This window comes from Melozone crissalis, unplaced genomic scaffold (genome assembly GCF_028551555.1).
Source record: "Melozone crissalis strain CALT ecotype California unplaced genomic scaffold, PUWL_Pcris_2 ptg000013l_1, whole genome shotgun sequence".
NCBI lineage: Eukaryota > Metazoa > Chordata > Aves > Passeriformes > Passerellidae > Melozone > Melozone crissalis.
The window spans coordinates 2181792-2206353 of record NW_026535791.1 but is presented as its reverse complement, the minus strand read 5'-3'; the positions used below and the strand labels follow the sequence as shown (position 1 = coordinate 2206353).

At 36.2% G+C, this 24562-nt stretch overlaps 1 protein-coding gene across 1 annotated transcript in view; it reads right to left on the bottom strand.

Moving 5' to 3' along the window:
- Positions 1 to 24562, bottom strand: part of DDX10 (DEAD-box helicase 10) — a 154230-nt gene that overhangs the window by 109985 nt on the left and 19683 nt on the right. The window contains exons 10-12 of the mRNA XM_054271895.1: positions 18092 to 18193; positions 11298 to 11385; positions 5637 to 5725 (exon numbers count right to left, since the gene is read on the bottom strand). Of these exons, the coding sequence (XP_054127870.1) occupies positions 5637 to 5725; positions 11298 to 11385; positions 18092 to 18193 (279 nt within the window). The remainder of the gene's footprint in view (positions 1 to 5636; positions 5726 to 11297; positions 11386 to 18091; positions 18194 to 24562) is intronic.

Sequence of the window (24562 nt, the reverse complement as noted above, 5' to 3'; positions counted from 1 at the left end):
AGATCATTTTTTCCTTCAAGTATGAAATTTCACTTGCCAGATTGCTGTACTGCACTGATGTCTTACTTTAATAATTGAATAAAATTAATTGTCAGTTAGTCGTGGCAATTTTTTCTTCACTGCTTAGCAAGCCTACCAAAAAAAGACTAGTGCTATCAGAATTCAAATTACTTCCAAAAGAATACAGACCTCAGGCAGAAGAGAGAGAAAAGGTCACATTTATTTGGTAAGACAGTAATAGTACATAAGCTTAGAAAAAGTGTATTAAATAATCCCCCAATACTTTTAATTACATAACTTCTCAAAGAAATGTCAGTGTTTTGGTCCATTACTGCCTCTTTTTCATAGTATATTCCAAATGGAGAAAAATCTGGGGCAAACAGTCTGGACATTCTACTACTGCTAAAAGCTTCCCCATATTTTAAGATTTGACAGTTTCTTTTGAAACTATTTCTTAATTATTCACCAAATCTATAGTTCAGTCATACTGAAACAACTCAATGTATGAACCAGCCTTTCTTTTCATAAACTACAAAGGGCATTATTAGTTCTCAATAATTCATTAGATGCCACTCAGATCATAATCCTACTATGACTGAAGTTGCAGATATTTTTTTACTTTAGTGCAACCATTTCACACACTTATCTGGAATAAGAGATGTGCAGGATTTTCTGATGAAGACAGACAAAAAGCAGGTAAGTTATTTAGTGAGATTTCATAAATCCTAACAGACAACACTAAACACACACGAACACCACAGTGTAGTCTTCAGACTATGGTAGCCTTTAAATGGCAACAACAATTCAGCTGACAAAACAAACAATCCTGTTTTGTATTTTGGTGTGAAATGCAATGACTTGTAAAGAGCAAGCTCTTCTAGAAAGACATTTGAAATCAGTTTCTAAAGACAATACTGAAACCAAGGGAGTGTTTCACTGCTATAAATCAAAGTACAGCTGGCAGTTCTATGGGTTCAGTTCCTCAGCTGAAACCAAGGTGGCTAGACATCAGCATTCCCTAACACTGATTAGGGAATGCATAGAAGTAACTACACAAATGACCTACAACGCTCAAGTACCTTTGTTAATTTAGTAGCAAGTTCACAAGGACTTTCAGGAAATAAATTAAAAGAGTAAAACTGCAAAGAAGTAACACTGTATGGCTTTAAGGAGAATACCACTTTTGTTTCCAGTGAATACTGAAGATCAAGCGTCAATTAACCTTTTTTTTAATGAATTTAAATGAATGGTGTAACGGACATAAAATACTGCCTCTTCTAAGGCTTGTGAGCTGTGCTTATGCAAAGACCAGGAGTGTGTTTATATTAACATGCTAACTTTGCCTCTACTGGGATGAGACAAAAACTTGACATCTCTCAACCCTTTAGAAAGATCAAATCTTAGACACTCAAAGCAATATCTATCTTTGCAAAAAACAAATGTAAGACCAGTAAAATCTTTAAATTTTAAGTTTGAAAAATGCTCCTAATTTGCTCCTAGAAGATTACTAGTCCTTTTTACAACATGAGCCAGCTGTAAACTGCTTCAGAACAATTTTACACAAGTTACTGATTTAGCCCGATATTAACTTAGCACATTTACTAAATATAGACATATTCCATTAGTGAACTACTTCAGAATGATGTGAACACATAAAAACACAGCACGGAGATTACTTTTACTGTGGTACAGGTTCAGACAAAGACCTAAAATAGGTTGGAAAAGGTTAAATACTCCCAGAAGCTATTTCAAGAGAAGAAATATGTATTACTTGCCTAGCAATACATGCTACATCCACATTTAACATTTAAAATGTTATCAGAAGAGAGGATGAGCAACCATTTGAAAACAGGAGAAATCACATCAACTGAAAAGACACAAATCTGAACTAACAGGCTATCCAGATGGTCTGATTAACAACCAAAATGAACAGAGAAATTCTGTTTGCTGTGCTATTTACTTTACCAGCCAGCTTTATTCCTCTCCATCAAGGAGTTCAAATGCCTGGCGCTCTATTAATAATAAGGAGGATCAAACTATTCAAGACCTCATGGGTCACGACCAAAGAGAAGGAAATCAAATAGGATGTCATGGTTGCAACCTAATAATTCAGAAGACCAAGATGTAGTCTTCCTTACCAAAGGAAAAGGAATCTCCACATTGTAGTTCCAAACCCTGGTGGTGCTCCTTGGTACCTGAGCCACCCTGACACCTGCTCAGAGGGCAACACAGCAGAACACAAGCAACAAGGTTTTCTAGAGCGCATTAAAAACCCCTTCTCCAAGTTAGCTGGCTTAGCCAACTCTGACAGGCTACTGGAACTGCTACTCATGCATATGCAAGCACATTCGCTTCCAAGGTGAGTGAAGGTCTATAGCCAGCTTGGCTGCAGAATGAGGAAAGATAGCTCAAGATCCTAGAAGAAATGAGGATGATGACTAAGAGAATAATGACCCTGGACTTTGAAAGAGAAGACTGCAGCTTCTTCAGAAAGCTGTAGGCAAAAGTTTACAGAAGTAGTTAAAGAAGCTCAGGAAGGGACAGCTGGATCTCAGGTGTCTGAGGGGGAGCTCAATGAGGAACACCAAAACTCTGCAAATGTCTGGAGGGAATGCTGGGGTCTGTATGAGCAATAGCATACAAGGCTGACATTAACCAGGTAACAGCATGAGAAATACTGAGTCTGGTTACAGGTACATGAAGACTGGAAACAAAAGGGGAAAAGCAATCAGGAGCTTTCTTTTTAGTTAGGAGATTAACATGTAGAAAAGTAAGTATAATGAGAGCCAGAAGTAGGGCCAAGAACCAACAAAGAGATGACAAGACACGCAAAGACCACTATGGGCACTGTCTGAGGATGAGACAGACAGCTGTGAGCAAGGTAACAAATAAAACCTTCTGCCCTGACCATGCAGTAAGGGTCAGGCCAGGGGTGGTGATCAGAGTGCAGTGGGTGTTTTCCCTGGTTAGTGAAAGGACAGACAGATGTGGACAGATGGATCGTGTATTCTGCTATCACCCATTTCAGTCCTGACAGCACCTGCAGCTACCTACTGCCTTTTAATACTGATCTGCAAGCAATACTTGCAAGAACTATCTGGACACTAAGGAGTGTGTATCTGACATTTTCCCAATAATTTGGCTTCAACTTGTTTTATTTATTCTCTATGTACCAATACAGGGAGAAACAGGAAAATTTGCTGCATTTCTCCTGAAAGACATAACTACAGTCACAAAGGAAATTACCTTCCCTGGCAGCCCCTTAGAACTGTGACTAACCTGTCCATCCAGCACACTCACTTGATAAGATCTGCCCCTGGTGAACAATGTACAGATATATGCATGTGTTAGCACCTAGCAACATAAAGTGCCTGAGAAAGAAAATATTTCAAAACACTGCCTCCTCTCCAGGAGACCAGACTATGTAATTATTCCTTTTCACCCTGTTGTTTGTTTACATTTTCTTATGCTTTCAAAGCTGTCCTTTGCAATCAAAAGACAAATTTCTCTTTTTAATGCAAGCATTGAGCTTCTCCTTCATCAGACTTAAAGGCTGCCTATGTTAACACAAGACCTACACAAGTCTTCCTCCAGCAAATTATTCTTGATAGCAATTTATAATGAGAGAATACTGGAGAGAATAGCAATGCACTGTAGCTTAAAGGTGATCAATTGCTAGAATAGATGTGTGTGCGTGTGTGTGCATACATTTTTTATATATTTTGTTTTATATATCTTATATATATATATATGATCTTATATAACATATAAAAATGAAAAATACTTGCTTTTCTGCAGACTCAATCAACAGAGCTTAAGAGAATCTCAGTGCACAGACATGCAAAGCAGGAAGCAATGGGGAATGTGGGCAACAGCCTGCAATGCAAACCTGACAGGGGCATTAAGCAGCCTATTTTCTCTGCAGGATTTTTAGTGGAGCAACATCTATCAAGCTCGCAGTAAATCTCCACGGAAAGGCTTAAGTACTTTCAGAAAATGCACACAAGGTAAAGGGAAGAAAGGATTCTCATTTCAGGTTTTGCCATAAGTTTGTGTGCAGAATGGAAACCAAGGTCGGTTCTGGATGCAAAATTCAAACATACCAGACTTTGAGGGACTTTGATATAAATGAAGATGGCTGATCCACGTATCAGTGGCTGTGCACTGAAGTGCAGCGTGTATTTTAGTTAGACTAGCAGTCTGGAGAGTGGGGAAGAATAGTGCCAACAAACTAGAAGAGAATCTCCAAATTATCTCCCAGATTTATTATCTTTTGACTTTTTGATTATACTGCCACATATTTCACAGCCTTGACTAAACCTCTCCTACTCTCTCCAAACAACTGACTGGTTTCTTGCATTTTATTACAGGAATGACATCAGTAGCTTTCCAAGGCTGAGACTCAGAATTATTTTGAGGAAGGTCCAAATCTGGGCACACAGACCTGAGAACAGAACTGTTGACTACTCCGTCTACAGATACTAGATGGCAAACCATGCTGAAATCCAGAAAGAGGCACTAGGACTCTGAAAATTCAGCATTATCACCATCTGCTAGTCTGTTTCTAACACTGGCTGAATTTGCGTGGTTATCCCTCTTAGCCCTAATTTTCTGCCACTATTCCTTACATCCATAGCACAGTAAGACCTACAACAGATTTTAAAGATGCTGACAAACCACACAAGAGAATGGTCAGGCACTGCATGTAGCAAAGAATTTTGATCTTACGCTAGTTCTCGTTTTTCAAAAGTCTCAGTCCATGAAGTTAAAAAGCATATTTTCTAATAGGCTTATGTATCTTAAAAAGCATAATCATGTTAATGACAGCACAGCACAGAAAGACCAGGTGTTCCAGAGTCTAGTAATTTGTCACATTTTAGTTCATTATACCATGTGCTGGCAAATTAGCCTTCTCTGTATGAAATCCCACACACATCAAATTAATTTACTGTGAACCTTTGAACACCTTGCTGCTCCCTTATGACTACCCTGTGTCCCCATGAGATTTCAAAAAATTCACATCTTAAAACAATTTCAAGGGGCTGTCATCTGTACAGTCAACCTGTCAAAATTAATTTCCCTCCCATACAAAATATGGAATGATTCACATACGTGTACAAAAATAGACATAGCAAAATAGATGCTATTCAATCTAGTGCAGATGCTTCATCTTTACCAAACACACTGAATCTTCTGAAAGGTAATTGATGGCCAAAGGGAAATGTCCTAATCATACTCAAAATGAGACTCCAATCTTTAGATAGCTCCAATTTCTTTTTAAATAATACACTTTACAGGCTGGTATTTTGCTATGAGGCTGAAGGGCAAATCTGGGAGGGAAAAAACACCAAAACCTTATTCTCTATCCTTTTACTTTAGAAGGTATGTCTTCTAGTACATATAGCAAATGTACCTTGTGCCCTAAGTTATTTCTCTGTACAGCATATATTGCCTTTACACATAATTTCCATTTAGAATGCTCTTGAAAATATGCAAAAGCTCAGCATGAATATGAAACTAAATACACTAGAAGACTAGAAGTCCAATTCTGTGTGTTAACACAATCAAAACAGCTATTTAAAGACTGCAAAACATCTCACTACACAGCTTTCATATTTTAAGTTGACCATACTTACAGAGCGTATTCTGCTAGAGGCAATTTGAAAACATCAAATACTTCCTTGTTCTTCATTAAGTACACTGAACGCAAGTAGGATACAAAACACTGAAAGAAAAATGGAAGTATTCAACAAAAAAAGACATCATTCAATTACCAACACAAGAAACAAACATTATATTGTTGCTCTAAACACAAAATAGAATTTCACTATTAGGTAGTCTAACATCGATTTCAGACAGAAATTTTAAAGTACTCATCAGACAAAAATTTATCGTTATTACAGAAGTGATGCAACTTCAAGTGCTCAAATATTTCATTACATTCACATTGGCTGAATTGACTGAATTTCCCAAGAGTATGTCATGTTGTATTTTCCTAGAAAGAAAATATGACAGATTAGTCAGAAGGAAACATCACTGATTCAATTTGATTTTTTTTCTCCTAGCTTTTCTGAATGTTGTTATGCTATTCCAATATCTAAATTATGTGGAACTTCAAACAGACTTTGCTGCTATCAATCTGAGCTGTCCTGACTTAATCTTAGCCATGAGCAGGAAGTTATTTAACTCAATATAGCTGCCCTTCCTGTGGTCTAAGATGATTCGTATTACCTTGCATTTACCATCAGCTCATCACATGCACACAGTCAATGAATGCAACTCAGCTGACCAAGACAAATTCACTATACAACACCTACTAAGACCAATCCAAGGTTGAAGTCTCAATTAATCATAGACTTTCTCCAAAAAAACTGGAAGCACTACACAGGAGAATAACTTAATCTTACATTGCATCTTCCCAAAAGGAAAGATTCTTCTTCTCATGCTTCTTTTACATAGTCTAGTTCTACCTAGCAGCAGCAGCATAAATACTGGAATATTTCAAGTATCAGAAGAGATTCTTGGATTTCTGTTGTTCATAACCTTATTTCTGACACATGTCAAAACTCCTACCATGAGGTTTAAACCATCAAACACTATTAACAACAGCAAGTTAAGCTCACAGAATTACATTCAAGCATCCTATAATCACACCCTTGTTCTGTTATGTACAGGCACCTATTGGAGAAAACTACTGTATTAATAATTCACGTGGAATTTTTTAAAAAAATCCATTTCTTGTTAACCTCAGATAGAGGAACAAACACCCAAAAGTCAGGAGCATTGATGTCTTATGGGGATTCTTTAAATGCTTGCAAGAGAAAAAACACTTTAAAAGGTAAAATGAAACGTAAGACAGTAAATTAAGCAATGTTATAAACTCATTCTTTTCTTCTAAGTAAACAGAAATAAAAACTATTGATTAAGGTATGTAGAGCTAAATAAAATATGATTAAGGTATGTAGAGCTAAGAGATATGCTTTGCAAGCTGCCCATTAATTCACTATGAAAGTAAATTTTCATTTGCTTGTTTTTCCTAATGCTGAGGGGGTTTTGGGTAAAGCGTCCTTCCTGATTATGTCTTTCAATTAATTTTAGCTGTGGAAAGTGTGAGCTCAATTCATTCAGCTGCTACCAAGATTGAGATGTGGAATACTTACATCAAACACTTCTTTGCTCACATTGAATTATTAATCATTTTACAAAGGTAATTAGAATGTTTAGGAAAAGGCTTCAAATTTGACAGATCTCATTAATCTACTGCTGTCTAGCAAGTGACAAAAATCAATGAAAGCCTCTTTTTTCTCGGCAGTGACAGATGAAAAAAAAAGTAGATTAAAAAAGAAGTATCCTTCCTGTGAATCTAAGACTTGCAGATCTGAATATCTACATGAGTCACTACTTGCTACAGGGTTGAAATCTCATTATGTGTGGGATAACTGATAAAGCCATCCACTTACCTTACCAGCATGTGTTTTGTACACGTGGTCTAGAAATTAACAAACTATAAAGGGCAGAAAGAACACACCTTTTGCATGCTTTTCAAGCCTCACAATAACTAAGAATGAAAGACCAAACAAATGCATAGAAGAGCTGCTCTACTTTACAAGAAGAGAACTGAAGCCATTTGCTTTGATTTATTTAATTTGATTTCAGTGTGTTGACTTGAACCTCTGTCTAAAACTCAGTCATCTCAGCTGGATTTTATTCAGTTGTCCTGAGACTTCCTCAGCCTGCACACACACACTGGAGCTGAGGGAGAACAAGTTTCGGCAGTCTGAACTTTTTCCCTGCTATTTTACAATTGCTGTTGTCCCCTGCCACATCTGCTGTTCGATATCACTTTCAAGGCTTTTTTTTAAATAACTGAACACTGCAAAAATACAATATGCAGTAATTTCTATGGAAAATGTTATAGTTGGGCATCATTAACATATTACAGTTATACTACAGCAGTAGCTACATGTCTCCAAAAGCAGCAGAAATGATTGTACAAGTACTGGAAATACAGAAGAAAAATATACCATGCTCTAGGAATTTACTACCTCTAAATTTTGATTTATTGATCTATTTCCTGGATAACTGTTGTAAGTATTAAAATGCACACAATTCAACTGATGTGCTGTTTGGACAGTAATTCAAAAGTAACAGGGTGTGGCTGGAATCTCAGGCTATAACACCCTCCACATCGCTCTGGGTGTCATGAAGAATTTAATGGACAGACATCACTTCAGTGCCACAATAACATTTGACTAGCAAGAAAAAAATATTCTTTTTTTAAACTGTTTTCCAGAACTGGCTGAACTGACATATTAAATATTACAATTACAAGAAATGCCAAAAGGCAGCATCAGTCCATGAGAAGAATTGCAAAGGTTTCAAAGAAGCCCTGATCTGATTCAAACTGTCTTTCCAAGCAATAGCAGGGGAGCCATGTCCTACTAAATGAACCATGAAGTTTGTTGAAGCAATTAGTAATCAAGAACTTTCTATTTTCAAAAAAAGTAAAGGCACCTTGAAGCAAATCAACAAGCTTAGAGGACACAATAAGTTAGGCTTCATGCCCTCATCACATGATGGCAGACTACAATCCTATCTGAACTTCTGTGCACAGATGTGCCATTTCACTGCTATCTCATCCACTCAGGTTTGGAATTTATTTCTTACACTACAAATGTCAAGAACTTGGCAGCTTGCAACAGACAGGCTAGACAAAGTAACACACCCACGCCTCTGAGAAATCCAGCATTTCAGATAAGGATCCAAGGTCAGGATTTCATTTGCATGCATTTCATTGTTTTATTCACATTAACATGTAAGACTACTTGGGCACATTTGCATAGTATGTCTGAACATTCATAGTTAAACCTTATTAAGGAGGGACACTTCTGTGATTAACCACTTGTCCATACTTCAAGCTTTTCAAAAATTGAATGTATTTACAGCTTGCCTGCAAGAATAACACTTCTCTGCTATCCATAAATTAAAAACTGCAACAAAAATAGCCTCAAATGGTAATTAGATGGCAATTAAAATTTTTCCAAACAAATTTAAGTTTGTATCTGCAATACTGACAGACAGCCTGTGTTTCATTTTATTCCTGAGCTATTTTGAAATTTTATCACTCCTCTGCTCAATTCAGAATGATCCTTCTCTGCCTTTTAAGAGATCTTAAAAAGCCAAAGGCAGAAACAGAGGTTTGTTGGTGTTTTCATTCCAAGTAAAATGATGCTGGATTACTCCTACTCTCATCCTCCCCCAGCCAGCTGCTCTGTCACTTCTGACATAAATTGGTGTAGCTGCAACTTCCCGTGGCAGCTGGAGATGAATGTGACACCAGTGCCTCTGGTTTGTGCAGCAAGGATGAAGCTTACACTGACATTCCCCACCGCTTCAAGTAACGCTTTACGCACTACAAAAACCTGGAATACCTAAACGCCAAAAATAGTTTTTAAAAGCATTCCCTTGGAACATTGCCTTAGACATTTTATTCACAAAGCTCACACTGAACTCCTCAGGCACTTTGATTTAAATCTCCTTGTTTAGAGAAGTAAGAATGGCATTCCTCTGACTCACTAGGCGTCCCTACTGCAGGCCTCCAAGATAGGTCATATCACACAGCCTACCTCTGCAGCACAAATAAAAAAAACATTCATCCATCCATCCCAAAGGGGTTTTAAGGTATCTGTGCCAGGAGGCATTATAGAAGTGCTTATTCCACCCTATCAGCTATAAAAGAAAGTTCAGGCAGACTAACTCACAGAGGACATCTAAAGCTAGGTGAGATGAATCTCAAGAGTTTTAAATAGTTCAACTTGACTCATTTTACATCCCAGTTCAACAGAAAGCTTAAAACTCTTGGTTTCTCTAAGCTTTCACAATCTTCTTCTCATTTTACCCTACCACTCAGGTTTACCAGTATACCTTCAAGTGTCATTAGTATCCACACTAGCTCATAAAAATAAAAAGTTATTAACACTAATCCAGAATCTCTGCAATCATGTATTTCTCAGGCTTTGGCACTTCTGGGTTTCTCACCATGTGGCCTTTGGTGGTACTCTTTCAATTTGACCTATATATATAAGAAAAAATGGTGTGAAAGATTTGCCTATTATCCTTCCAACTGTGTTTTCCTGCATCTCAAATTGAGCTTTTAATTTTGTATAGTTTTGAAGAGACTTGATACAACTACAGAATTCACAGGCTAATGATATACACAATTCAAAAACAAAACAAAACCTCAACAAACCAACGTGTTGCAGGGCTTCAATAAAAAAAGTAGCAAGCTCTATTACAAAGAGTTCATGGCCTAAAAATATTACAAAACCAGGGAAGGGTCAGCAAACATGTTTAGTGATGGCAAGAGGCAGTGCAATTTCCAGAAATGTTTCACAGGCTACCTTTCACAGAAAGTATCTTTTACAACCAAGCTCATTCTCATCCAGGCACCTACTTAGTTATTTGAAGGGTCCCCAAACCTGATAAACACGTGGTGAAATGCACATATTGTCTGTCCATGAAGTCTCCCAGCATTAACCAGCACAGCAAAGAAATCCCATTCATAAACCCATTCACATAATTCTCCATCTTACCCAGAAGAGCTATTCTAAGCTATTTTGCTGATCATTCAAATCCAAACAAAAGTTAAAATGCTTTATTCAATGCATTCAATTTTACCCTGAGAAAGGACAAATTGTCACATACATTCAAGATATATGACAATAAAAATTTATCAAGGTGGGCATGTTGAGGCCTACATGATTTCATATCTCCAACTTTTCAAGTCAAGTAATGTGATCTGCTATTTTTAAGACACCTTTTTTATTAGTAGCATTATTTTGACATTTTTGTACCATCTTTCCAAGAAACTTGAAGTAGTTGAAGTTGAGAAGAAACTTCAGAGACCATCTAGTGCAAGCACCTGCTCAAACCAAGGTCAGCTAGGGCAGGCTGCTCAGGAAGGAACCCAGTTTTTAATAACCAGCATTTGGAGATTGCACACCCTTGCTGTTCTAGTGTTCAGCCATTTTCACAAGAAAGGCTTTTTATGGGTTTAAATTGAGCTTTTTGTACAGAAATTTGTGCCTGTTGCCTCCTCTTCTGTCACTGGACATCACTCAGAAGACTCTGGTTCTCTCTAAATTATGTTTCTCTCCTAATACAAGTGCTCAGTTATCTCTGGTGGCTCTTCAGTTCCAATCACTGCTCCTAGGGCATGTCTGAGCTGCTCAGTTATTCCAACTGCAGTTCCACTCAACCAACATGCCCCAAGAATTACAGTGCAGCAGATGACTTACCCTTTGAGCTTTCTCTTTCAACTCCTGATCTTGAGCTAAGAATGCTTGCAGCCTCTTTTGAATATCTGTAAGTTTTTCAGGATTAATTCTAATTTAAAAAGAAAAACAAAAAAAGAAAAAAAACAAGCTTTAATTATTAGAAGATTTCAAAATAAGCACCTGTTAGGTTCTCAGGAGCATCTTCACATCTTTTGCATTGTTTTAATATGCACAGAGCTATTACCACTGAAATAGCATAGAACAGAACCATATTAAGGATGAAGATTACACTCCTCAAACAAATAATGCAGAAAAGACAAATGGCAGCTGTTTTATTCAGACAGCTTTCAGGGAAAGTAGTGAAACTACAAAGCAAAGCAGAAATCAGCAGAAAAGAACTTCTTGATTTTATAAAAATACTGCAAAATACAGAAACAGCATAATGAATTATAGTACTACCTTATACTGAAATAAAAGTCTTCATAAGGAAAATGTCAGCATTTTTAAAAGCTTAAATAAGATTCATTGTGCCAGGAATACTGAAATTTAAGTACTTCATAGAAAAAATAGCCAGGTGAGCAATAATAAAGGACATGGAGATTAAACAGATTTAAGAGCTTCTCAAGTAAATAAAGAATATTGACTGCACTATAGAAATTGCCATTAAACCTACTAAAAAGATATCTGGTCCTCTCCCAGATTCTGAATTTTTAAACTTATTCCAGTGATACCTACATATTGCAGATTTATTTGCCCAGATCTCATCTACTTTTGAGCTGCTACTGCCACCCCAGTGTATTGTAAAACCTAGCAAACATGGTGGGAGGTTATTCTTACTAAATATGAAAACAGATATCAAGCTTTATTCCCTTACAATTTCAATTTCTTCACTCTGTTCAGATACAGCCAGGGGAAAACTACAGTGTACAGAAGCACTATTAGTTACAGTTTTAGTGAAAGACCAAAAAACATGAGTTCCAGTTTCCAGACAACACATAATTTGCTCTAAAAATTTAAAAGCAGAAGACAGAAAAAAAGAAGCGTGAAAAATTGAGTGGGGGACAAGCTGACCAACAAATCTTTGAAATATAATGATACAAAAAGTAAAGAAGGGATAGCATGAGTTATAAAAAAATTAATATGAACACCAGTAGTTAGACAGTCCAGAAAAGTGTTGGATTGCTGCTAAGTTATGGGAAAGCTATTAAGAGATGACCTCAAAGCCCTAAAATTAGCCAGTGCCTTTTTTCCTTGTCTTCACTCCAAGTGGCAGCTACAATCAGTCAGCTAACAACAGCTACAGCACAGTGCAAGCTCACAGCAGAATCACAAATCATGGGAGACCAAGTACTCTGACAAATCAGCTGGGTCAGAAGAAATTTGCTCCATAGCAACTAGAGAAAGTAAAAGCACTTGGCATCATAGTTTTATCTAATCTTAACAACTCATCGAGATGAAGGAAAAAAAAATCCTATCCAAAAGGCCATGTAAATACAGTGCTCATACTCAAAGGGGGCAAAAAGGAAGTTAAACAATTAACTTTTTCTTGATACAAAAAAAAACTAATTTGTAAGGACCTAAAGAAAATAAGCAAATACACAACAGCTAACACAGCTTAGTCAGAAGCAAAATATGATTCATCAGTTTGATTATCTTCCATAGCAGCATTAGCAGGTTTTAAGAATGGGAAAGAAACAGTAGATGTCATGTTTGCTTTCAGGAAAGCATCCGGCAGTGGTACATTCTCATAAGATAGCGAAATATGGTCTATGTGAAATCTTTAAGTAATGAAAAAATGGCCTTGGAGCACTTCTCAAAGAGTAGCTGAGACTGCAGACTACTTCCTGCTGCCACTGTCAGACTCAAAATGCTTATGAAGTTCCAATTTTCACCTGGACATGCTATTACTCATTATTTTCTATGACTTGATTATTGTAGGAGTATGATTCATTATTCATAAGAGACTATGTGTCATTGAGGCTCCAAGCATAATAGACAACAATTCGAGACAAAATACAGCCACATTTTGTAGACTGAATCTAAATTCTGAGTAATTTGATTGAAATATGCAAGAAAAGGATTTGAAAAAGCCAAAAACTGCAAAAACAAGAACAAGACATTTCGCATTTAAAAGAATGGCCAGATAATGTGGTATAAATCTAAGCAATGTCAACTAAGAACATAGTACCCCAGGCACATTTTGAGCTTATGTGTTTGTTAATGAATGAGCAAATTTGCAGCACTGACTACCAAAAAAAAAAAGAAGCAGTACTGAATTCTCTCTTCTCCAACACTGTATCATGACAGTCATCCACTGTCATCTTCCTCTCATGCTGAGATTCAAAAACTGAGAAAGCTGGCCACTGTTAAATTGGATTTTAGCTATAATGACTTTGTATGTTATTTCCTTCTGAACAAATAAAACTCCTTACAATAAAGTCTATACATGTGACTATTAGGAGAAGCAAACCTAAAAGCTAAACACTGAAATTAGTTATCATAATTTATAAGCTTGCCTAAATGGCAAGAACCAATGAGCTAAAACCAACTATGCAAAGGCTAAAAGGGGGTTTTATAACATGGTCTGCCATTTTAAGTTATTTCTTACTCTGTGATCACATATCTTACCTTTAAGAAGTACTACAACTTTCTGAATCTAGTTTTGCCTACCAGTTGCATAAATGGCCACGCTTGACTATGCCATGATGTAAACGTGAACTCAGCTTGCCTGGCCTTATGTATTGATCAGACAGCAAATTTTCTGGTTGATACACATTTTGATTTCCTCTCATTTTCTCTGGTTTATATACTAGGATACAAGCACTGTTTTAACTAGGCATTGTCCTTCCCCCACTCTACTCCAAAATAGAATTTAAGCAAAAAAGATGAACAACCACCTAAAAGACCCTGCCGCCCTGCTGCAGCAGAACAGTTTCCAGATTTCCACCCAGCTTCCAGGCAGCAGCAGCAGGTTTTGCTCTGTGCTCTCGGTGTGAACGTGGCTCCCTGTGGTTCCACTAGGCATCCTGAAGGCTGGAGGGAGGGGGAAGGGCTGGCACCTAAGGAAGGCTCACCCAGCAGATCACACACCAGTGTAGAACCACACTCAACAGTGACACCAGTCTTACAGTAACTATGGCAACTGGGAGGCAGTCAGTTTTAACAGATCCCCTCTATTGATACTACCAATGTGTGGGATACACATCCAAATATTATCCACTGTCAGAAAGAAAAAAGAAGGGAAAAAAAAGGTGTTTTGTTGTTGTTTTTGCTGTTTTCCTCAAAAAACATCTTTTTTGCCATAAAATTAAAGAAAGCAATACTACATCATGAGTATCTATATACTTGCACTTCCTTTGGTAAAATTTTCTAGACACAAAATCTGTTATGGCAACCCCTGAGGAAGCAGCTCTTATCTTTTTACCCAACAAAGTTAGATGTAACAAAGTAACCTCAAAATACTACCAAAAATAATTTAAATTTACAGCTTGCATGGTAAATTTGGAGATTACAGACTCCTTTAAAAAATGTACAAACTATTTAATACTTTCAGAGTACCTTTTTGCCATATTTAAATGCTCTAAGCTATTGTATTTATTATTGCATGTTTTGCATTTTCTCTTGCTCTTTTTGAATAATGAAGAAGTTATGTACTGTTAAAAGCACTATCTGTAAATTGGCAGCTTGTGCTAATTACAAGGGACTAGTTTACTGAAAACCTCGACTGGCAGCTTAGACCTAAAATTGAAAATTAAGGAAAGAGCTTAAACCCCAGTCCTTTGAACAGGTATCAAGGAAAGTTCTTCCTTTCTCTACTTTCAAATTATGGAATTGTTTTAAAAGGTCTGTCTAGATGAAAGAAAACAACATCAAAAATAGTTTACAAATCAAAAAATACAAAATAAGAAAAAACCAGCATTCTTACGACCACTGTACCAGAACACAGGTCAATAAGAAGAGCCAAACAAACACTTGAATATACAACGTTTGTACAACATTTTAGAAACAAGCTTTTGAAAAAAAGCTTTCAGAATGAATTTCAGAAACTTGAACAGTTAAACTCTGTTGGCAGTGAGCAATGCTCATTATCTTCTAATTCCCAAGTTAGAATTCTTAAGAATCTATAATTAGGTGAATAAGCACAAACAACAGGAGAAGACTTCACCACAAGACCTGGAACATGATCCATGGGTTCATGCAACTTCTTAAACAATTTACAAACTGACAAAACACACTGGCCTTATATTAATTGGGAAACTGGCTGGAAGCAAATGGCATGAGAAAATCTGTAGTTAAAAACTTCTAGAATTTAATTGGTTTGCAATCCACAAGTAATTACAAGAATAACTTTTTAAGGATTTTAGTTAGCCTTTTACAAGGACAATGCTACAAATTTTAAATCGTAACACATTAGGCAGACAATTCTAAGTGAAAGCATTCCCCTTCATTTTAATGTTATAAATTCTATTAAAGTTTATTTTGCAGATTGAAAATCTGGATATTGGGACAGGATGTTAAAATATGTTATCAATCAAAACCCTTGACTTTTCTAATAATGATTCCAATTAAGAATATTTCTTGAATGTATTTATAATATGTATGTCCTAGTGGCTTGGTACAAGAAGGAATTTCTGGGGTATTATTAAAAAATAAAATAAAGGAGCAGAGTTTTCCATCAAAGTAACATCACATTAACAACAATATGTTAAGAGATGCAACCATTAATGTCTCTCTAGAGACTCACCTAGATTGGATTATAAATATAATGTGCATTTATTGGGGGTGAAATATTTGCCCTATTAAAATTGGATTATTATCCCTGTACAAAAACATGGATTTATATTTACATGGATAAACACATGCCTAAAGAGGTTATTTTACCACTTCCTTTGATAAGCTGTTCAAACAATTAACACCATTACTCACGAAGTTAAAAGCTTAGCTGACAAAGAAACAGGAAAGGAGAAATATTTATAATGTGTATGAGATCAGACATCTATTTACTGAATATAAAAGAAAGATAAATAACTTCAATAACTACCATTTTAAGATGGAAAAAGATGAAGTTTGGAAAGAGAAATATTACTGCAGTGGTTATACAACAGATCCTTTTAAAGCACTATGATGCTTAATGGAAAAGAAAATGCCAGACTTCAGTTCCTTTACTGATATTATCCACATTCAGTTGGTGAGGTCTTGTTTGGGTTGTCACTGAGTAGTTGTTGGACTGCATTATAGTCCTTATTTCACTGTTTTAGCAAAAATCGTTTATGTTTGAAGTTGGTCCACATCCTGCATGGATTTGGTAAGTGTTTAATGAGAAAAGGTGGATTTATTTCACCAGCTGCTGGGTACTCAGTTTGTTGCACAGACATAGCAGTCCCCGGTACAGTTCAGAAGAGCCTTTGAAATGGCATATCCTATACAACAAAACTACTTTTAAAAGTAAAATTAAACTTTAAATCCAGAAAGTACTCTATGCATTGTTTCTGTTCTCTGAAGAAATGTTCACCTGTAAATTTTGAGCAAACCTGAAGATTAAGCAATGAGGTGTAAATAACCACCTAAGATTTCATCCTAATTTGATTTCTTCTCAAAAACAATTGTTCTACATAGAAATTCAGTATAGGTAATTCCCTTCTTTGCTTAGATATCTGTATCTTCACATGCAAACCACAGCTTTTCAAAGTAAAACAAGCCTAGCTTTGCTCATATCCACTCATACAGAAATTGACATTTTCTACCTTGTCATCCTTCTCTGATTTCTTTTATCTCTGCTGTACAATTTTTGGCATGGTGTGACCTGAACTTTTTAAGTGTTAAAAATGGAGTCAGGCTGATATCACATTTTCTGGCTTGTTTTCAATTCTTCCATATTTCCTTCACATTCTCTTTTCTCTCTTAATTCAACATCAGACCGACAGGCTCAGAAAACAGTAAACCCCTTCCTACCTATAGCTGCTAAATAAGAAAGTACCATCAATTTTTTAGTGGTGGTCTTTTCTTCTAATATTTTTACAGTTAGGATTTTTGTGTTTCCTACATATCCATTACTCTGCATTTAACAGAAAATGGAAACATGCTTTTTTATTTTCACCTGGTATTGTTATATGCTTCTACAACTGCTTCAAAGGCAGTTCTATTTGTACAGACAGCATATCTCCTTACAGGCTTCCCCTGGAACCCTCTTTTTAGTATGTAAAATTACCATCTTTCACTTCCTGTCCTTCAACTAACTGATTCAGAAAGGTCATGATAAGTTGAAGAAAAAGTCCAGAACTAAAGAAAAAACAGATAAGAGAAACAAAAATGATAACAACAATAAAAACATACAGGGACGGATTAAAGAAATTGTAATTGTTTAATCTGCAAAAGCAAAAGAGAGTATTATCATGTTCAATTACATAAAAAGAAGCTGCAGAGAGTAAGAGAATACATCACTTTCCATATATTCTTGGCACAAGGCAAAAGAAATATTTCATTTAAATTACTTACAAGTCTTATCAGACACTTGAAGAAAAAATGTTAATGGTAGTAACTGTTGAGTACGGATGAGGTCTCTTTGGGAAACTGCAAATATATTAATTGGCATCTGATAAGAATGATTTGTGCAGCTCATCATGCCTTTGGGAACAGCAATAAAATAGGTAACCTCTCAAGGTCTTTTCCTTCTACAACACTTCCAAAACTAATTAATTTCCCTGATTTGTCCAGCTTCAGGCAATTAAAGCACTTTATCAAGATTATCACAGACTCATCACAGATTACTCCTGCAGAAAGAAGGTTGAATAACAGGCAGGGCATTAGCCACTTACTTGATTTCACTGATAGGTACTTTCCTCTGTGCCAGCTGTTCCACCATCCCTTTTTCTTCTGAAGGAAGCAATACCAACAAAGCTTCACCACCTTCTTTGTACCTGATCAAAAGGGGAAAAAAAAGAAACCTCAAGCAAACATGAAAAAATTAGTTTTTGCTGATGTTTTCAAGAGCCAATGAGAATTTACATTTGATTCCTTATAAACAGTCCAAAGAATGAACAAAACTTCTCACTTAACAAAGGGAAAAGAAGAGGCAAACCAGTTAAGTGACTTGCCAATATCCCTACTTGAGCTGATTTTAAAACTATGCCTGGAGTTCTGAACATCTGGGGCTAAGACATGGGTTCAGACCAGTGAATCTTTCCCTCCTTTGGCTTGAAGTATTAGTGGCAAACAAATAGCACTCGATCAAAGTGTACTTTAACTACAGGACTGGAAAATCCAGCTACTTGCATTCAGTATTTGCCAGGTAAGGTTTCAATAGGTAATCAAACAGGTAAGGTTTGATTTTGAGAAGAAATCAAATAGGTAAGGTTTAACACTTGGTAAAAACTGATTCTCTTTGCATATCCTGCAAGCCAAAGACAGGGAAAGGTTACAAAAGGATAAATGCCTTGGTCTCAAATAACAACCTCTTCTTACATGTTCAGTAAAGTCTAAGAGGTCACAGTGACATCAAGGAAAGAAAGTGATAAAAATAGGTGCTCATTAATTTATAGAAGCAGTTTCCAGATGCAAAAGAAAAAGATACAATCAGACTGATCCCATAAGAATGTATCTAGCATTCACTCTTCAGTGCACTTAACAGCTGTATCAAATGTAGATGAGCTGGTAATTACTCAAGATACATGGTTAGCAAAGACATTAAAAAATCAAAGCATCTTCTTGAGCATTTTCTCTTTGTGCAAGAAAATATCAGTTCCTGCTTTTGGCACATTTACTGACTTCAGGACATTGATGTAGGGAAAAGTACCCTATAGCATTAGCAAGCAAACAAGACAGTGGGTTTAGGATCTCCTGAAGAAGTGGGTAGTGATGAGCTTGCAGGCACCAAGTCTCTATCCACTGTAGCATTGTATACACTGTTTCCTTGTTTATATTTACAAATACTTCTTAAGAGTACAGATTGATAAGAAAATACTGCACAGTCCCTCATTACAAAAACAAAATTCCAACTGAATTTCAGAAATATGCCAGAATTGGACAGAATTCAACTCATCACCAACTGATGAGAGCAATGTGCAGGACAAAGCAAAACAAAACTGGTAAGTTGCTCTGTAGAGCAGCTTTAAAATCCCTTCTTTAGGGGGGCCAGGGAGCACAGAAGGATATTCTCAGGCACATCAAACATGAATCATACCATTAAAACTGATAAAAATCATTTCTAGTGGAATACAGGGAGCCCACATTTCTCCAAGGATAAACAGTTATCACTTGGCAAAAACAGTACTGCAGAATTGTTTGAAAACCATAAACACTATCTGTCACAGCACAGTAAGCAATGCAAGTAGAAACAAAATCTGCAGTTAAAACAGTCTGACAGCTTTTATTACAGCTTTCTGCTTTCATTTGATGAATTTGAAAAATCACAACAAAATGCTCTTGGATGCCTGGGATTTTTCTTTCTTCAATGTATGTATGATAGGTTTGGATACCAACTTCTCAAGATCATCTACAAGTGTCTAGTAAATGTTTACATCATGAAATTTTAAACTTTACATTCTAGATTTTAAAATTTTACATGGAAATAAAATTGATATGAGAGAAGAATCTCAGTTACATGCCAACATCATGTAAATTTACTGACTATAAATGGATTGATAAGAGTACTGTGGTACTGTACAAAAACTATAATGATTTAAATCCATTTCATTAGTAGACCTACAATGTTCTCAATACAAAAAATATCAGCTTGTACAATCTATCAAAAAAAGAGTTCTAAAGCAATACATATGTTTGTCTTAATTTATTATCTTTACCAAGCATGTTGTCCCAGCTGACCAAACATCCCATGGAATGTCTGCACTCTTTATACAATAACTAAGGTGGGGAAGAACTTGCTTACATGGACCAAGTGCACCTTTTACAGAAGTTCTATATATTTCAACCTAACCAAATTACAAATTTCATACCTACAAGGTGGGTACCTGTTGGACTCTGCCACTATCTGAACAAGCAATGAAATGCTGGAAAGCCACTGAACCTTAGAGGACTTTGTATTTTATTGTAAAAACTGATGATCATACTACCAAGATCCCCAATTACTCATCAAAAGAACCTGAGCTCTCAGAGCACTGTTGGAAAGGAGGATGAAAATATTCTCTTGTATCTATCAGACAGGAAGACAAAGACAATATTGCTGCCAATACCAGTCTCACCAATTTAGAGTACAGAATAATGCAGATCTACTTTTCTCTCCAACGCAGATGGTATGAAAGGACAGGACTCCAACAAGAGCTACGTGAATGATCTGGTATCTGCAAAAAATGTCTCTTAAATCTCTTAACAGTCTTTGTCATTTGTCAAGAAAAGTCTTGATTGCACTGTATAAACATAGACATGATGTTTTCAGATTCCTTAAGGTTAGCCAAAATCATGGATTTGTGTAGTTTTGTTGCTCGTGGTATTTCTTATCCCGGAGTGCCTGACTTGGCATTATTAAATTGTTTCTTAATCATATCTCTTTTATTCAGTGTGCAAAGCACTGTGAAAGGCCAGTGTCATAGAAATTAAGAAGAAATACTCAAAGGGCAGAGAGTGCAGATATCCTCTCTACAAGCCACAAAACCAAAATCTGCAATGATACAGTACAGGAAAAACCATTCTATGCTTGTTTTGTTTTTATAGCTTTCCAGCAGTATCCAAGAGGCCTCTCTGAAACAGGATTCAGGATCAGATAAACTTTCACTCTGACCCTTAAAAATTGATTTTGTGTTATTAGTGCTAAACTCTTTGAATGCTGAGTCAGTAGTTGCTTCATAAAGTACAAATCCTAAAGGCACATTCCATAGGTAATTTGCCAAAAAAGCCAAACACCACATCTGGTATTTATGGACACCAACTATTTCAATGTTTACATTAAGTCTTGCAAAGCCTTTATGTAGACAAAGTAGTAGCACAGATAAGTAAACAAACAACTACATGAAAATATAGATCTGGAAAAGAGAGGTTTTCAAGCACCTCTACTTTCTCATCTTTTTCCACCTATTAAGGAGGGGGGAAAAAAGCAACACAGGAATATTTCTCAGAGCTAAATCTTCAGAAATTCTAAAGGACTGAAAGACATCTAGTAACTGCTGATGCAGTGCAATCCTTTCCCATACATGTTTTGGAAACATTCTCTTTTAAATGCTAATAGTTTAAAAATATTTGAAGTTAAGGAGAAACAGTCTTTGCCCTTTATACCATAATCGTGACTTAATTAAAACAAACAGTTGTAATAACAACACTGTTCTTCAGAGCTAAACACACAAAAATGAAAACATCACAGCATTGATAAAGCTAAAAACCAAAGGATCTTAAATACCATCTGGGAAGGTTTTTATCTGCTTAGTGGAGATTCAGTTAAAGAAAGCAAAATGCAGCCTATAAAAAAGGAGGTTTAGTTGGGCAGAGTATTATCTTATTTCTCAAAAAAACCCCAACCTCATCATGCACTAATCAGAAAAATATTGTGTTAAAGATCATCTCAAGAAGAGAGGCTGCAGGGAAAACTGAACTTCTCCAAAGTGTTCCCTCTGCATATTTCATACTAAAAGCTTCCATACTGGCAGACTTAGGAAAGGACAAGCTACTAAAAAGTGGCATAAACAGTAACAAGAACAGTTAGACCTGCTTAAAATTTGTTTCCATTACAATGCCTAAAACAGGAGAAAAGAACACCTCTTATTATCCTACAGGAATAAAGTTCTCCACTAAAGCAAACAAAGGAACATCTCTGTAATTATTTTCAGCACACAAACAAAATGCTTAAACCTTTACAGATGACAAAGCAATGAAGAAAAAACCTTGGTTACTGTAATTCTTCAGCAGGACTACTTCTGCAGATGAGAGAATATTAGAAGTTTTCTCTATTCTTGCCAACTGCAGCCTTCAAGTTGTCCATCATCACCAAAACCAAACATCTGTCCTAAAATGCTAATTTTCTCTGGTGATTTATTATCCAATAAGTATGCACTTTGACTCTGCTGAAGAAAAGTAAATTAAAAACCTGAAAGTAATCAAACTTTCTTGGACTGTGTAATAATTGATGACATCCTGTCATCTCTTCAAGGTGATCAAGAAACCAAAGAAGGGACTCATCTTTGCACTGTGATCTTAACAGTCTCTAAGGGTATATGATTTATTCCAAGTCCATGGAAAATTGCATCTTATTTGCAGAAAGTCTTTGGAGGAAAAAAAAAATCACTTCTAGTTCGTATCTGCTTTGTTTTCTAGAGTCTACTGACTTCAATATGTTTGAAAAAGGCAAACAACTTCTCTGCAACTCAATCACGACTTGCAAGCAGGAAGCTGTGAAAATCATCATTAGTGCTATAAAGCAAAGGGTTATATTTACAGTGACTGCAGATGAGAAAAAGAAAGATGCCTACAATCAAGAGCAAGTGCCAAAGGCAGACAAAAAGGAAGTGGGATAAATTACTTCAACAATGTGGTAGTCGCTAATTACCAGTAGAGAAAAATGGTTTTAAAATGTTCACAACAACATTTCCTTAGCAAAGAAACACAAAGCGTTGCCAAATAGCTTCACTTGATTAAAAAAAAAAAAAAAAAAAAAAACAAACAAACCAAACACTAAAATTAAGAGGATAGTTTATGCACCATGACAGAATCTATCTTAAACTTCTAAAATCACCCTGAGCCAACAGCCAACAGCTGGTATCAAACATGAAGAAACAGAATGGCAATAGTCCAGTGAAGACAGGATGAGGAAAAAATGGTTTTCCTGCAGGACAAATAGACACTAAATTCTTGCCTTATTTTAACCTATCTTAACCCATCCTTGATCAGATCCAGGCCACAGCTGCATATACCCCTAGGCAATACCATTAAAGCAAACATTACCATTATCACAAAGGTAACTTTGTAAATGATAGCAATACTGATTGTTAATCAATTCCACCTGGCCAAGCAGCTAGACTTGAACTTGTTGTAACCACATTCAGAGTACTTCTATATCCTTGCCATGAGCATTCTAACATGCAGTTCAGTCAAACGCACCACATTTTAATTGTCAGTGACATATGAGTTGTGGTTGTAACATAATAAAACAGGAATGGGAACCATCTCATGATGCTCATCAGGCACCAGTTTTCTGCTGGAAAAGCAAATATCCACTAGGAAAAAAGTTATGGAAAGGGAATTGTAAAGATAAGGTGCATAGATATGCAGACATTATAGAAAATGTTATACAGGTTGTCTCCAACAGATGTATTACAACACGTTTCCCTAACGTTTGTATTTCAGAAGACAGAAGTTGATGCCAAATTTCCAGAGTTAAAGGCAGTATTTCTGCTTTGCTTGGCAAGAAAAAATCATCTATTTTAAAAACTGGCAAAGGAGGAAACAGAGGATGAGATAATCATAAAATTTGGGGGAGGAGGGTTACAGAAATAAAGATACTTGCATAACAGTTTCTTGATTTGGAGTATTTCCCATTACAGAAAATGCAATAACAGGAAATGATTACGTTTTTGAAGATATTTGCCACACCTGAACATGCAGGAAAAATAAGTATAATTTTTTTATACTTTGGACATCACACATTTACCACCCTACTCAAAAACAAGTATTTTGTGGGGTTTTTTATTTAATCTGTAACTTGAATAGGACTTAATCCAGGTTGACTAGGTTAAAAGATCTAATTTTAGCCTAACTGGGCCAGCACGGATAGCATCAACATATGCTGTCATTTTATCTGTCAAAAGACATAAAAGGAAGCAAGGTATCATTGCAAAGCTTGTGAGCTTAAATCAAAGCCCATTTCCAAAAGTATCACATTCCAAGCCAACAAGCCACCTTTGGATACCTTTAGCATTGCAGAAACTCTCCACAGTAAACCTTTTCAGAGAAAGGAAATTGGGCACTAGGGATGCCAGATAACTGCACAACTGTCTCATTCTCACCCAGATCAAATCTGCTAGAGATTTACCAGAAGCGAGTAAGAGACTGCTCTCCTCAAAACACTAAAGTCAGTAAGTTAAGCATTTAGAATAGCATCAAAACCAATCCCAATAAATGTGCCTGATTTTGCATGTGCATGATGATACACTCTAATTATATATTTTCACTCTTCTTCTAATGGACCCTTTGTTTATCATACATATTGCAAAACTATAAATACAAAACTATTGAATAATTATTTCCACTGTGAAGCCAAGTTACTCACTATGCAAGGCAATCATTTATTCACTACACACCATTCATACCCTTCTCAGAACAGAAATAATCTGGACAACTTGATTTTG